This window comes from Bombina bombina, chromosome 1, assembly GCF_027579735.1.
Source record: "Bombina bombina isolate aBomBom1 chromosome 1, aBomBom1.pri, whole genome shotgun sequence".
Classification (NCBI taxonomy): domain Eukaryota; kingdom Metazoa; phylum Chordata; class Amphibia; order Anura; family Bombinatoridae; genus Bombina; species Bombina bombina.
This window is the reverse complement of record NC_069499.1, coordinates 471,855,921-471,870,952: the sequence shown is the minus strand read 5'-3', so window position 1 is coordinate 471,870,952 and position 15,032 is coordinate 471,855,921. Positions and strand designations below refer to the sequence as shown.

Here is a 15,032-nt window from a genome sequence, read left to right as displayed (position 1 = left end):
TTTATTCTTAAGTGTCTATTTAAACTTGGAAATGTTGTAAAGGTAGTAACATACAAACACAAAGACTCACTCATACACTGAAACACACACACACACTCACACATAAGGATTCACATATAGACACTCTAGCAGACGCGCAAAGAAACACATTCAGACACAGACACCCAAACAGACACTTAGCACTCGTTTACATTGACCTGACAAGTAATGAGGTAAATTACAGTTTTGTAAAAAAAAAAAAAGGAGAATTAGAAAACAAAATATGGAGTTCTGATTAACTTTTTGTAAAGGAAGATGACAACTAAATTATGAAAACAGCATGCAGTGGCTGAAAGGAAGGGCCCTGAACTGCCTAAACAATAATTTAAAGGTTAAATGGTGGATTGGTTACTTCCGGAAAGGTCTTGTTAGTCTCAAAGTCTGTAGAAAGATGTGAATAATTAGTAGTAAGGTCAAAATGTCCTAAAAAGGAACATACAATGGACACACACACACACAAACTCAAACTTGCACACACACAGAGACACCCACAGAAAACACACAGACATACATACACAGAGAGACAACCACATAAAAAACACAGAAAGACATACATACACACACTCTCACTGAGACATCCACAGAAAACACACAAAGACATACACACACCCTCACAGAGACACCCACATAAAACACACACCCAAACAGAGACATCCACAGAAAACACAGACATACATACATATACACACACACCCTCACAGAGACATCCACAGAAAACACAGACATACACACCCACCCTCACAGAGGCATCCAAAGAAAATACACAAAGACAAACATACACACTCCCTCACAGAGACACCCACAGACAAAGCTCAACGACGTATGCACACACCCTCACAGACATCCACAGAAAATGCACAAAGACAAACACACCCACTCTCACAGAGAGACCCACAGATAAAAAATACATACGCACTCAGAGACACAAACCAAAGCACAAAGACAAACACAGACACCCACAGAAACACTCACAGGAGGAAACATTTATGCACCTTGCATCCCCTAAATCAACAGTGTGTGACATGCATGATAAAAAAAAATTAGAAATTAAGAGATCACTTTTTAAAGAATCATATTTGTAAATGTGCAAACAAAAATAATTCTGTGAATTCAAAATTGTACATTAATGAGCTGGGTAGATGGCTAGATGAAGAAAAGTACCTTTAAAAGGTTGACATATGATGTTTGTTTGTTTTTTCCCCATTTTCCCCAACCAAGAGCCCCACTACAAATATAGAGTACACATTTTCCCAGCTGTCAGCTGTACTTATGGATTTTGAAAATGCTGTACTCTATATGGTCTTGGTGGGACCATAAGCTGTGGTACTCATACTATTAGATCTGGATAAATCCAGGATTTAGGCTTGTTGGTATGTATTTCAAAATTAAGCTAGCTGTAGTGTAAACTGAACAGTTTGAAGTTAACCTGTCTCATTTCAAACACTGAGCAATCTTAGTCTGAGAGTATACAATTTTATGCAGATGTAAAAATCTTAGATAAAATGCCTCCTTGCATCTGGAAAGTCCTTGCATGAAGGGGCGGTAAACTGGAATGTAATATATATATATATATATATATATATATATATATATATATATATATATATATATATATATATAAATAAAATGCATATCTACCAAAAGGTTGTGTATTGAGGAGGAAACATTTCTGCATGGTTTTAAATATAGAATTTCTACAGCATTGTCAAATAATCATAAATACACTGCTGCTAAAAAAAATTGTTTTTATGGACCCCTAGCCCCAAAAAACTACTACCACTGACACACACTGTACAAAGTGCCACGTCTGTCTCACACTGTGCATAGTGGTTTAGTGCACACTAAGAAATCCTCTCAAATGCTAATACTTTACTTCTTGTAATAACATTTCCCATGCTCAATTAGCACTCTGCTGTAGTACCCCCTGGCTCATTGGGCCCCTGACAGGAGTCACCCCTGTCACCCCCTGATGGCGGCCCTGTATGTAATCATGTGTCTATTACACTGTAATATTGTTAAATATTGTAAAACTAATGTATAAAGTGCACATTTACGCAATTAAATGTCGATAAAAAGGTTAATATTTCACGGCAGCCATGTTGATTATGTAAAAATCACAGTTTTAACAAATTTGGTAGAGCACTTTGCAAGGAGCATATGTGCAAAATTGTGCTTTATTGCACTAAGCGGTATAAGAAAAGAAGATGTTTAAAGATTTTCGCAAAATGCAAGATAGCTGCTACATCATGTGACCAAGGCACTTCTGTTGAGCAATGGCAAATGTCGGTCATAGCAGCATTGAGCACAGCAAGTTTCAAAGTTCTAACATAAGCAGTTCCAGAGCTGAAGAATTTTAAGCATTTCTCAAAATTTGTTGCAAAAAACAAAATGGCTGCCTAACCATATGATCTATGAATTCAGTGTTGCATGCGATGTAGCATTGCAATAGGCTGTACCAGCATACCTGATTTCAAGAGTTTAGCATAAGTAATTTGTGTTTTGTGAGCATTTGAATCAAAAGAGGCAGTATTGAATTACAAATAATTACGATAAACATAAAACCAATATTGCTGCCGCATCATGTGACTGATTCTCTCTTAATGAACTATTGTTAATCTAGGTCACCATATAAGATTATACAGAAAATTTCACAGGTCTTACATAAGCGGTTGCAGAAAAAATAGACATTCGTTATTTTCGTGTAAACCAAGATGGCTGCCCGATCATAAGATATACAGCCTCCATATAATGCTCAATAGTGCTCACCTTAGATCTCAATAAGCATGGCAAAAATAACGCATTTTTGTCAGTTTTTGTTTTATTATTAATTAAAAAATATTGTTAAGCAATTTTGAACAATTCAAAATGGCTGCCAAACCACATGACCAATTGACTTCTCTTGAACAAATCTGAATATTGGTCAAAAGATAACTTTAAAAACCAAGTTTCACGTCTGTCTCATAAGCAGTTTCGGAGAAGACTTTTGTAGTTTCTAAAAACAGCACATACTGTGTAATGTATGAATTTCATATTGCACACACTAATGCTCACCATAGACTTCTACAATTTGCAGAAGTTTCATGAAAATTTGGAAATGTTTTATTTCACGAAGGCGACTACACAGTGCGAATTTTAACTGCAATTTTGTCTTTGAGGGTTATGACTATGTGTAATCATGTGTTTATTACACTCTAATATTGTTAAATATTGTACAACTAATGTATAATGTGCAAATTTACACAATTAAATGTAGATAAAAAGGTTAATGTCTCATGGCAGCCATGTTGATTATGAAAAAATCGCTGTTCGAACAAACTTGGTAGAGGAACTTACAAGAAGCATGTGTGCAAAATTGCGCATCATTGCACTAAGCGGTTTAACAGAAGATGTTTGAACATTTTCGCAAAATGCAAGATGGCTGCCACATCATGTGACCAAGGCACTTCTCTTAAGCAATAGCAAATCTAGGTCATAGTAGCACTAAGCACAGCACGTTTCAAAGTTGTAACATAAGTAGTTCCAGAGCTAAAGATTTTTAAGCGTTTGTCAAAATTTGTCGCAAAAAGCAATATAGCTGCCAGAGCAAGTGACCTATGAGTTCAATTTTGCATGAGATGTAGCAGAGCAATAGGTTGTACCAGCATACCTAATTTCAAGAGCTTTGAAAAAACAGTTAAGCAGTTATGGGCAATTGAATAAAAAGCTTGGCGGAATAAAAAGAATAATAATAATAAATATAGCTGCAATCAGCAATAGAGGTGGCCAAGCACATAGCCTTTGCAATGGCATACAAGCAGCTTAGTCACACTATAAAGCTATAAAACAAGTTTTTACAGTTCTAACACACGCAGTTGGTAAAAAAAACAATTTTTTAAATGTTTGCGTTTTTCAAGATGGCTGCCGCAGCATATAACTAATACTTTCAACACGAACAGATGTAACTCTAGGTCACAATATATAGTTATACAGCAAATTTCACAGTTTAACATAAGCGGTTGCAAAGTAAACACGTTTTTTATTTTTTGGTGTTTTTCAAGATGGCTGCCATACCAAATGACTAACACTTTCAACATGAACAAATGTAAGTCTAGGTCACAATATATGGTTATACAGCATATTTCACAGCTTTAACATAAGCGGTTGCAAAGAAAACACATTGTCAAAATTTTCGCGTAAATCAATATGGCTGCCACAGCTTGTGACCTATTCCTTCAACATGAACTACTGTACTGTGATGCTAGATTACAATATAGGCTAATACAGCAAGTTTCACAGTACTAACATAAGTGGTTGTGGAGAAAATAGATTTTTGAAATGTCCGTGCAAAACAAGATGGTTGCCAAATCATGTGATATAAAGACTCTATATTATGCACAATAGTGCTCACCATAATAAATGTTAATAAACATGGCAAAAATAAAGCATTTTTGTAAAATGTTTTTGTTTTATTATTAATTTAAAAATATCTTTAAGCTTTTCTGAACAATTCAAAATTACTGTCAAACCACAGGACCGATTGACCTTTCTTGAAAAAATCTGAAAATTTGTCATAAGATAACTCTATAAACCGAATTTCACGCCTGTGTCATAATCAGTTTCGGAGAAGAAGATTTTTGTAGTTTTTAAAAACAGCGCATACGAAACACAATGGCCGCCAAACTATACAATGTATGGCTTTCAAATTGCACACACCAATGCTCACCATAGACCTCTACAATTTGTAGAAGTTTTATGAAAATTTGGAAATGTTTTATTTGACGAAGGCGACTGCGCAGTGCGAATTTTAACTGCAAGTTTGTCTTTGAGGGTTATGACTATGTGTAATCATGTGTCTATTACACTCTAACATTGTTAAATATTATAAAACTAATGCATAATGTGCAAATTTACGCAATTAAATGTGGATAAAAAGGTTAATGTCTCACGGCAGCCATGTTGATTATGAAAAAATTGCAGTTTGAACAAACTTGGTAGAGGACCTTGCAAGGAGCATGTGTGCAAATTTGTGCATCATTGCACTAAACGGTTTAAGAGAAGATGTTTGAAATTTTTTGCAAAATGCAAGATGGCTGCCACATCATGTGACCAAGGCACTTCTCTTGAGCAATAGCAAGTCTAGGTCATAGTAGCACAGCAAGTTTCAAAGTTGTAACATAAGCAGTTCCAGAGCTAAAGATTTTTAAGCGTTTGTAAAATTAGTCGCAAAAAGCAATATGGCTGCCAGAGCATTTGACCTATGAGTTAAATTTTGCATGAGATGTAGCAGAGCAATGGGCTGTACCATCATACCTGATTTCAAGAGCTTTGCACAAACAGTTAAGCAGTTATGGGCAATTGAATAAAAAGCTTGGCGGAATAAAAAGAAAAATAATAATAATAATAATTTAATCTGAACAATAACAATATGTTGTCCTGCCCGTCGATCCGCCTCTGCCCGCCGTCGATCTGCCTCCGCTCCGCCAGGATGAAGATTGAAGATGATTCCGCGCTGGATGCAGATGGAGCGGCCCTTTTTTTAGGAATGGTGAGTACCGAATTTGGGGTTAGTGATAGGATTTATTTTTTTATTTTTGGGGTGGCTTTTTTTATAGATTTGGGTTTTTTATTTTAATGGTCACTAAAAGAGCTGAATGCCCATACAAATGCCCTTTTCGGGAGAAATGGTTATATTAGGATTTTTTTTAGTTAGGATTTTTTATTTTGGGTGGTGGGGGGTTGTAATGTTAAGGGGGGACTTTGTAGTTTTTTGGGGGTAAAAGAGCTGGTATCTTTAGGGAAATGCCCTTCAAAAGGCCCTTTTAAGGGCTATAGGTAGTTTATTTATATTATATTATATTATATTTATATTTATTAGAGCACTATATTTTAATGGGCACTAAAAGAGCTGAATGCCCTTTCAAGGGCAATGCCCATACAAATGCCCTTTTCGGGGAAATGGTTAGATTAGGTTTTTTTTGTTAGGCTTTTTTATTTTGGGGGGTGGGGGGTTGTAATGTTAGGGGGGGGGTCTTTGTAGGTTTGTTTTGGGTTAAAGAGCTGGTATCTTTAGGGCAATTGTTATTGGCTCACAGTAGTGTATTGCAGCTTATTTCAAATAAAGATACCAAGATAAACATTGATAATAGGAGTAGTAAATTAGAAAGTTGTTTCTGCTCTATCTGAATCATGAAAGAAAAAAAAATGGGTTTCATATCCCTTTAAAGGTAAAAATGACCTCTCTCTTGACGGGAAGATTATTTAACATAACTGTTGAGGAGACTCAGACAACAATAACAATAATGAAGCCCTAGCTATGTCTGCTTAGCTTTTCTCAGTCAATGTTCTAGAGCAGTTATTTCTCAATTCCAGTTTTCAAGGAGCCCTAACAGGCCAGATTTTAAAGGGACAGTCAAGTCAAAATTAAACTTTAATGATTCAGATAGGGCATGCAATTTTAAACAACTTTCCAATTTACTTTTATCATCAAATTTGCTTTGTTATCTCTGTATTCTTTGTTGAAGGCTAAACCTAGGTAGGCTCATAGGCTGATTTCTAAGCCCTTGAAGACCACCTCTTATTATGCATTTTAATAGCTTTTCATAGCTAGACAGTGCTAGTTCATTTGTGCCATAAAGATAACATTGTGCTCACTCCTGTGGAGTTATTCATGAAACAACACTAATTGGCTGAAATGCAAGTTTGTAAAAAGTACTGTTTTAGTAATGGTTCAGTCTGCAGAGGCTTAGATACAAAGTAATCACAGAGGTAAAAAGTATATTAAAGTGATATGTTGAATTAAAAAATAAATAGATTTATACATTTTTTTGACATTCTCACAATATTTTAAATTTTCCTTTATTGGGTTAGATTACAAATGGAGCAGTATTTTACACTCCCACTTGCATGTTAACTCTGCTAGAAGTAAGCTTCTTGCGCTCGCCAGGTAGTGTGCATATTACAAGTTGAAAGTAACGCATGCAAAAAGCCAAACTTGGAATATCGCAACTGCGTTAACGTATTTCCCCATAGACTACAATGGAGCAAAAAGTAGAAAAAAACTAACACCCAACAAGTCAAGCAAACACAATTTTGTTTTCTCAAGTGTGCTAACCCTACATGAAATATTAATATTCCACATTCCAATGTTCTTCACACAGAAGAATATGTTCTATTTATTCATAAATACATATTTCTGCATGTATCTGATGTTTTTTGGTAAAATATATATCTATACCTATATATATATATATATATATATATATATATATATATATATATATATATATATATATATATATATATATATAATTATATATAGGTACAGATATATAGGAATATATATACATACATATATATTTAGACACGTACTTGTATGTATCTCTATTTTAACGCCCTTTGCAGCCTTTTTTTCCCTAACACCTGAGACCTCACATCTTTGAGACCTCATAACTTTTTATTGCAATTTTTATTCTTTTTATTAGATGGTGTTATGATTGTAACTGCACTTTTAAATATAATTTTCATGTGTTTTGTGCAACTTTTTTGATACATGCAACAGTCAACCAGGGCTCTGAAGTTGCTTGATCTAGCCCATTGTAACTAATACGGGAGGTCCTTTAACTTGACATAAGTCACCTCATGAATTTAATATAAAATATTTAATTATGCGTTGTAAAAAACATATTGCAATATACTTTCATTATTTATTTTGCCCCTTTTTTTCTAAGTTTGCTCAGAAAATTGTGGGTTTCCCAACTGTGAAAATTGGAAATACATATTTTAGTCTTCACATGCCTAACCTTGCTACAAATCTGTCTCTTATTGGACTCAAAGGTGATTAGTTAAGGAACTGCAAAGGCAGCTGCAAGTCTTTTCAACCCAGAGGAAGGGGAGCGGTATCCCCGAAATGTCACATTAAAGGCACTTAATGAGAAAAGTCTAGTGAGTGCAAGCCTGTTATTTGCTCTGGATTCATGAGTTGCCTGCACCCTGGCAGTTGATCTTATTTAGTGAGAATGCACTTCTGAGGATATTGTATGTATATATATATATATATATATATATATATATATATATATATATATATATATATATATATATATATATATATATATATATCAAAGATGCTCAAATGACAAAGTATTGCAGTATGCAGTGAAATATTATGTTAGTCCAATAAAAAAGGTATCACTGCATACTGCAATACTTTGTTATTTGAGCATCTTATCTACTGGACTAACATGGCTAATCCAATCTTCACTATATATATATGTGTGTGTGTGTGTGTGTGTGTGTCTATCTATGTGTACATATTTATATATGTATTTACAGACATATATACACATATAGGCACATAAATACATATGTACACACATATAGGGGTCTATTTAACAAGGGCCAAATGGCCCCTGTTGCCCTTGTTTCCGTGTGAACCTTCAGGCTTGCCAGAAAGAGGAGTTAAGAAGCAGCGGTCTTAAGACCATACTTATCGATGTGCGGCTGCCATGGTTCGCTATAGCGGATCATGTCTGTCCGCACATATATGAATAGACCCCCATAGACATATATATATATATATATATATATATATACTGTATATATATATATATATATATATATATATATATATGCATTGGAGCCCTTTCCAGTTAAGTAAATGAAAACATGTAAAACCATATTTATGCAATATTCATTTAATAAATTGGTATAATATATATTTACTGTAAATATTTCACATACCAATGTTCTGCATATAGCAGAATATGTACAATGTATTTTTAAATATGTATTCCTATATATATATATATGTATATACCTATATATAATCATCTCTATATATTGTACCAAAATACCATTATATATATATAAATATTTATTTATGAATAAATAGAATTTATTCTGCTATGTGCAGAACACTGGAATGTGAAATATTCATATTTTCATGTCGGGTTAGTGCATATGATAACATGAGTTCAGGTTAGCGCGCAAGTCGGGTGTTTTTTTTCCACTTATGTTCCTCCATTGACTTCTATTGACGAAGAGGTTATCTTTTGCGCAACAGACTAATGGGCTAGAAGTAACCTGTTTGCACACGCCAGGTTAGCGCGAGTGCACAATTAGCGTTATAATGTATGCTGTAAATACCGCTCCACTTGTAATCTGGCCCAATTTGGGCTGCATTTAAAGGGGTATAAAACACAACAAATGTATATAATATATACTAAATTATCACAACTTAAATGATTTTGTTGCATAAAAAAGGATACTTTATTTTGATTTTGAAATTAACAGGAAGTACGTAGCTGTCAGTACATGGCTGGTACATAGGATAGAAACTCACTGTTTAAGATACAAAACAGAAACAATGTTTTTAATGTCCATTTAATATGATGCTATTTGATGAAGCATGGAAGAATAAGGTTTAGAGACTATAAAACCATTAATATAAATAATCAGAATATTTGCTTTTTTTACTCAGGTACTTTCTTACCATGCAACTTGTTCAAAAGCAGAAGTTGATAAGTTTAAGGTAAGCTAATGACTTATATTTCTATTTATGCTTCTGTTACAATATAAAACATATTTAAAATAGTATCTGGTTTTATTTATTTGCAGTAGAATAGGTATTGTCAGAAATGATTATGTTGGCTACATATAGTCCATAAAATTCATGGTCAATTTTCTTCTCAGGACCTATTTAGGGCCAATTAACGTGTGGATCGATGTCATTACCTCGAGGAGTGTACACATGATCAAAAGATCGCTATGTTCTTTATGCATTTTTATTTATTTTTTGTAATGGTAGTTTTTTTTTTCAATATTTGTTTTTTGTCTAGTAAGTTTTTTTTTAACTTATTGTTATTAAAAAACAAACAAAACAAAAACATTATACACAATGACCCAAAAACATATTAGGTGGAGAAAAGGCCTACAACCTTTGAGGGGGGGGCAGCAGAATTTTGAGTGCCTAGGGCAGCACAAAACATAAATACGCAACTGAGTAGAGGGCGTATGGCGATTCGGGTTAGAGCGCAAGTATTGGTGGGTTTTTTCCACATTTCTCTCTCCATTGAAGTCTAGGGGAGAGTACATTAACACGGTGGAGATATTGGGGCCTATCTATCAAGCTCCGTACGGAGCCTGACGCCCGGTGTTTCTGGCGAGACCGCTGCTCCACAACCCTGTCCGCCTGCTCTCATGAGGCGGACAGGAATCGCCAGAATTCAACCTGATAAAGTACGATCGGGTTGATTGACACCCCCTGCTGGCGGCCGCAAGTCTGCAGGGGGCGGCGTTGCACCAGCAACTCTTGTGAGCTTCTGTTGCAATGCTGAATACGGAGAGCGTATTGCTCTCCGCATTCAGCAATGTCTGTCGGACCTGATCCGCACTGTTGGATCAGGTCCAACAGACATATGATAAATAGGCCTCATTGTAACTTCAGATAAGCAAAAAAGATTTACTTTCAACTTGTAATATGCATGCTACCCGATGCACGCAAAGAGTGAAAGCCGAGCAGAGATAGTGTATGAGCGGGAGCTGTAATTACCATTCCACTCGTAATCTAGCCCTATATCTGGGATATTTTACTGCTCATTCAGCTCAAACTTAAGCCAAAATGATTATTTTTGTAGTTTAGTGATCCCCCTCACCCTCCCTACCTCCCCCTTTAACTACTCAGCATTTTCATTTTTTTCTGTTGTGTAGAAACCCACCTTCTCCTGTTAGCATATTTTCTATAGTAAGGACCCATCCCTCCCTCTCCCTGCATAACATTTTTCCATAGCGTAGGGACCCACCTGCCCTCCCTTCTCCCGTAATGTGCCTCCAACCCACCTCTCTCCTTCCCTCCCACTAGCACCATTACAAAGATCATGACAGATAGTGATACAAACTGTCTGTAACAACTGGCAATCTTACTTTATATGGTATGGTAGCAAGATCAGATGCTTTCTGCCCCCTGGTTGTGGCTCCTGCTGTCTAAGATGATGGCGAGGACCACAACTTCCACCTCTGTGCTGGACACAGGTACTAAGTCAACACAGTATGCAGGGCAAAGTATTGTGTGACTTAATACTAACGTCCATTTTGTTCAAGGAGTTAATATAATTTTCCTGTAAATTAGGGTTGTACGAAAAGGCTGACCCCCCTCTTCAGTATTTAATTGTATCAGACCATTCTGCATTAAGGTCCATCTCCCATAATTGTTTTTGAGTGATTACCTCTATGTATCTTAAATTCAAAATTTTTACAGAAGAATGCTACCATTGATGACTTATGTCTGTGAAAATGTCAGGTTCCTATCTTGTCCCTCTCCATAGATAATTTAAATTAAATTGATTGAAAAATAAGAGAAGTCTCAAACCAGAAATGTTCTGCTGGCACACTAAACTAACCTATGTATCCCCTAAAATAAATGTAATACTAATATATAAATCCTTTCCTTTTATTTATTTCCCTAAAAGTGGAACTTTCCGCAACATTATATTAGGAATTAAGACTTAAATCTGGGAACTACTAAGCTTCAACACTCAAAAGAAGTGGTAGTTTGAAGGCTTTTTAATACTCTCGTTTAATTTTTTTTACAGTACAAGCTTACCTCGTTTTATTGCACCTTGCTTTATTGCGCTGCGCAGATATTGCTCTTTTTACAAATTGAAGGTTTGTGGAACCCTGTGTCGAACAAGTCTATTGGTGCTATTTTTCCAACATATATACACAAATGAGCACATAAATACAAATGAATACACACCTATATAAACACACCAGCAGCAAAAAGATTATGACTCTCTGAGGGCTCAAATGATGGTTAGCATTTTTTTAGCAAGAAAGTATTTTTTATTTAAGATATATACAATGTTTTCTAGACATAATGCTATTGCACACTTAATAGACTACAGTATAGTGTAAATATAAATTGTAACGTATATGCACTGGGAAACCAAAAAATGAGTGTGACTCGCTTTATTGCTATTTTCGCTTTATTGCAGTGGTCTGGAACCAAACCCAAAATATCTCCGAGGTATGCCTGTATACTAAGTGAAAATATAAGTGATGCTATCTCACTTATATTCATACAGTTTGACTGAGCATTACGGTTTAAAAAATACAATCATTTCATGTTCCTATTCTGATTTCTTTTCTTTTGCCTCCGATTTTTACTTTTCTACCTTTGTTCATATTTTGAATCAGTCATGATAAGAAAGCAAAAGTGTAAGCTTGTCTGAAATTACATCTAGTTATCTAAATGCTTTAAGCATAACTGGAGGGTTTACTAATCTTTATAGCTGCATCAGAAAATGTAACTTGTCTGAATGTATATAATATTATATTCGCACAGTTTACGATGTGGTCTGACAAATGTTTGCAGTAGTACAAAGTAATTAACTATAATTATCTCATAAAAAACAAAGAGCCCCTTTCCTTCTGCATTTAGCTAAAATTAGCTTTTAGTAAGTAATATGTTCTGCACATAACAAAGCTGTCCAATGCTATTGCCTACTAAAGTGATGCAATTTGATTTTATTAATATCATGATGGTGTATTAAGTGTTCTTTTCCCTGTACAGTATGTTTTAATGACATATTATATATTATTGTTATATTATAGTTCCTGAGAGCGCAATTCTCTCTTTGTGAATTATGTGTCCCTAAGGAAAAAAGAGGCAACCAGATATGGAGTCCTTGCCCAATGTGCTTTAGAGGAATAGTGCTGCACCTCACTGACGAGGCCCAATGAAGGCCGAAACGATTGTCTTTAGTTGCTGTGTTCCTTGTTCAGCGAGGAATTTCCTGGTATTTCCACACCAGACTGACCTTAATAGGCGGGATCTCTCGACTGATAGACTACAGGAATGTTCTACTCTATGAAAAGCATTACTGGGCTACAAAGAAGCTGTAACCAGGTGGTAAATTGCCATAGAGCAAGCTAACAAGTTGTTGAGCTGGTTGTTCATTCCTGAGACGTGGACTCCTTGCTCAGTGTGCTTAGAGGAATATGGCTGCACCTCACTGACAGGGCACAATGAAGACCAAAACGATTGTCTGGGGTTGCTGTGTTCCTTGTTCAGAGAGTAATTGCCTGGTATTTCCGTGGACTGACCTTAATAGGCAAAATCAGTCTTTTATAGTAAGCGCTGTGAAATGTATTACTGGGCTAAAAAGAAGCTGCACCCAGGTGGCAAATCACCATAAAACAAGCTAAGCTTGTTCTATATGCAAATCTAGATTACCTGGTATATTAGATGGGAGTGTCTTAAGTAGTGCTCCCTTTCATGTAAGTTATAATATTTTGATTTTACCTTAAATAACTTTCCCCCAAACTTTGAATGTGACTTTGGAAGTTCATGTAAAGACAACATGAATTGGGTATTCATATAGAGGGCAATTTATTAAAGGTCTTGCGGACCTGATCCGATCAGGTCCGCAAGACCTCGCTGAATGCGGAGGGCAATACGCTCTCCGTATTCAGCATTGCACCAGCAGCTCACAAGGGTTGCTGGTGCAACGCTGCCCCCTGCTGACTCGCGGCCAATTGGCTGCCAGCAGGGAGGTGTCAATCAACCCGATCGTACTCGATCGGGTTGAATTCCGGCAATTCCTCTCTGCCTCATCAGGGCAGGCGGACAAGGTTATGGAGCATCGGTCTTTAGACCGCTGCTTTATAACTGCTGTTTCTGGCGAGTCTGAAGACTCGCCAGAAACACGGTCCTTCAAGCTCCATATGGAGCTTGATAAATGGGCCTCATATTCTTTAATTGAATTGGATTGGATGCTGTGTTAGATACCTACTATGGTGTAGCATTTTCCAGGTAAGTTTTCTAATAGAAGTTTTTTATTTTTTGATACATTTCATCTAGTTGTCTTACTTTGTATTTGGGTAAAACTTCAATGGGAAAAATAGTGATATACTTAATAAAAAACATATCATATATAACAGAGAGTTATTTAACCAAGGCTTAGATTGTCAAATGCCTTTGATGATTTAATCCCTTGAGTTAAGTATAAATGCATATGTTCAACAGTTTGCTCCTATTAGTATAATAATAAATATATGATGCATATAGAGAACATAAACAGAAACCTAGATTTTGACGGCAGATAAAAACCATAGGCCAAACATGTCTGCCCAAAGTTTCCTAAAAGTGTACCCTTATCTAGTTAGTAGGATAGCCTTATGCTTTTTCCAGGCATTCTTGAAGTCCCCCACAGTGTTTGTCCTTACTACCGCTAATGGAAGTTTCATTAATCAATCTCCCTTTCTGTAAAGAAGTGTTTCTGCAAATTACTCCTGAACCTACTAACATTCAACTTCAGATCATGAACCCTTGTTCTTGAATTTTTCTTTTTATGAAAAATACTCACAACCTTAGCCCCTTAATATACTAGAAAGTTACTATTGCATCATCTCTTTCCCTTCTCTCCTATAAGTTATACATATTTAGGTAATTGAGTATTTCCTGGTAAGTATTATTTTTTAGACCATGTACCATTTTAGTAGCTCTCCTGTACAAAATACTCAAGATGAGACGTAACTAGTGATCTGTAAATTGGCATAAAAACCTTACTTTTTCTGCTGCAAATACCTCTACCAATCCAACCAAGAATTCCACTGACCTTTTGCTGCAATAATACATTTTTTTACAAAATTTTGAATCATCTGACATAAATATTCCAATGTCCCGTTCCTCTTTTGTAACAGTCAGTAAAGTGTCATTCAGTCTGTAATTAGCGTTTGGATTTGCACTTTACAATGTTAATTTGTCCAATACTACAATTTTTTGATATAATTTCTCATTTGGGCCCCGATATTCAAAGAAAAGGGGCATGTCCTAGCTATGCCAGCCAGCGGCGATGTCTCTCCCATTGAAGTCAATAAGAAGTGTGATGTCACCACCCGCGTCGCCGACATCGCTGCTTGGCTGGTGGGGCCCTATTTGAATCTGGCCTGCATGGCGCAGACAGTGCGCTCACTGAAACTAAAAATAGTTTCAGTGTAAGCACACTCCAATATTG

General features: G+C 35.8%; 1 protein-coding gene across 1 annotated transcript in view; it reads left to right on the top strand.

Annotated features, from left to right (window-relative positions):
- Window positions 1-15,032, top strand: part of PDE11A (phosphodiesterase 11A) — a 1,463,629-nt gene that overhangs the window by 1,017,303 nt on the left and 431,294 nt on the right. The window contains exon 10 of the mRNA XM_053698495.1: window positions 9,497-9,547. Within this exon, the coding sequence (XP_053554470.1) occupies window positions 9,497-9,547 (51 nt within the window). The remainder of the gene's footprint in view (window positions 1-9,496; window positions 9,548-15,032) is intronic.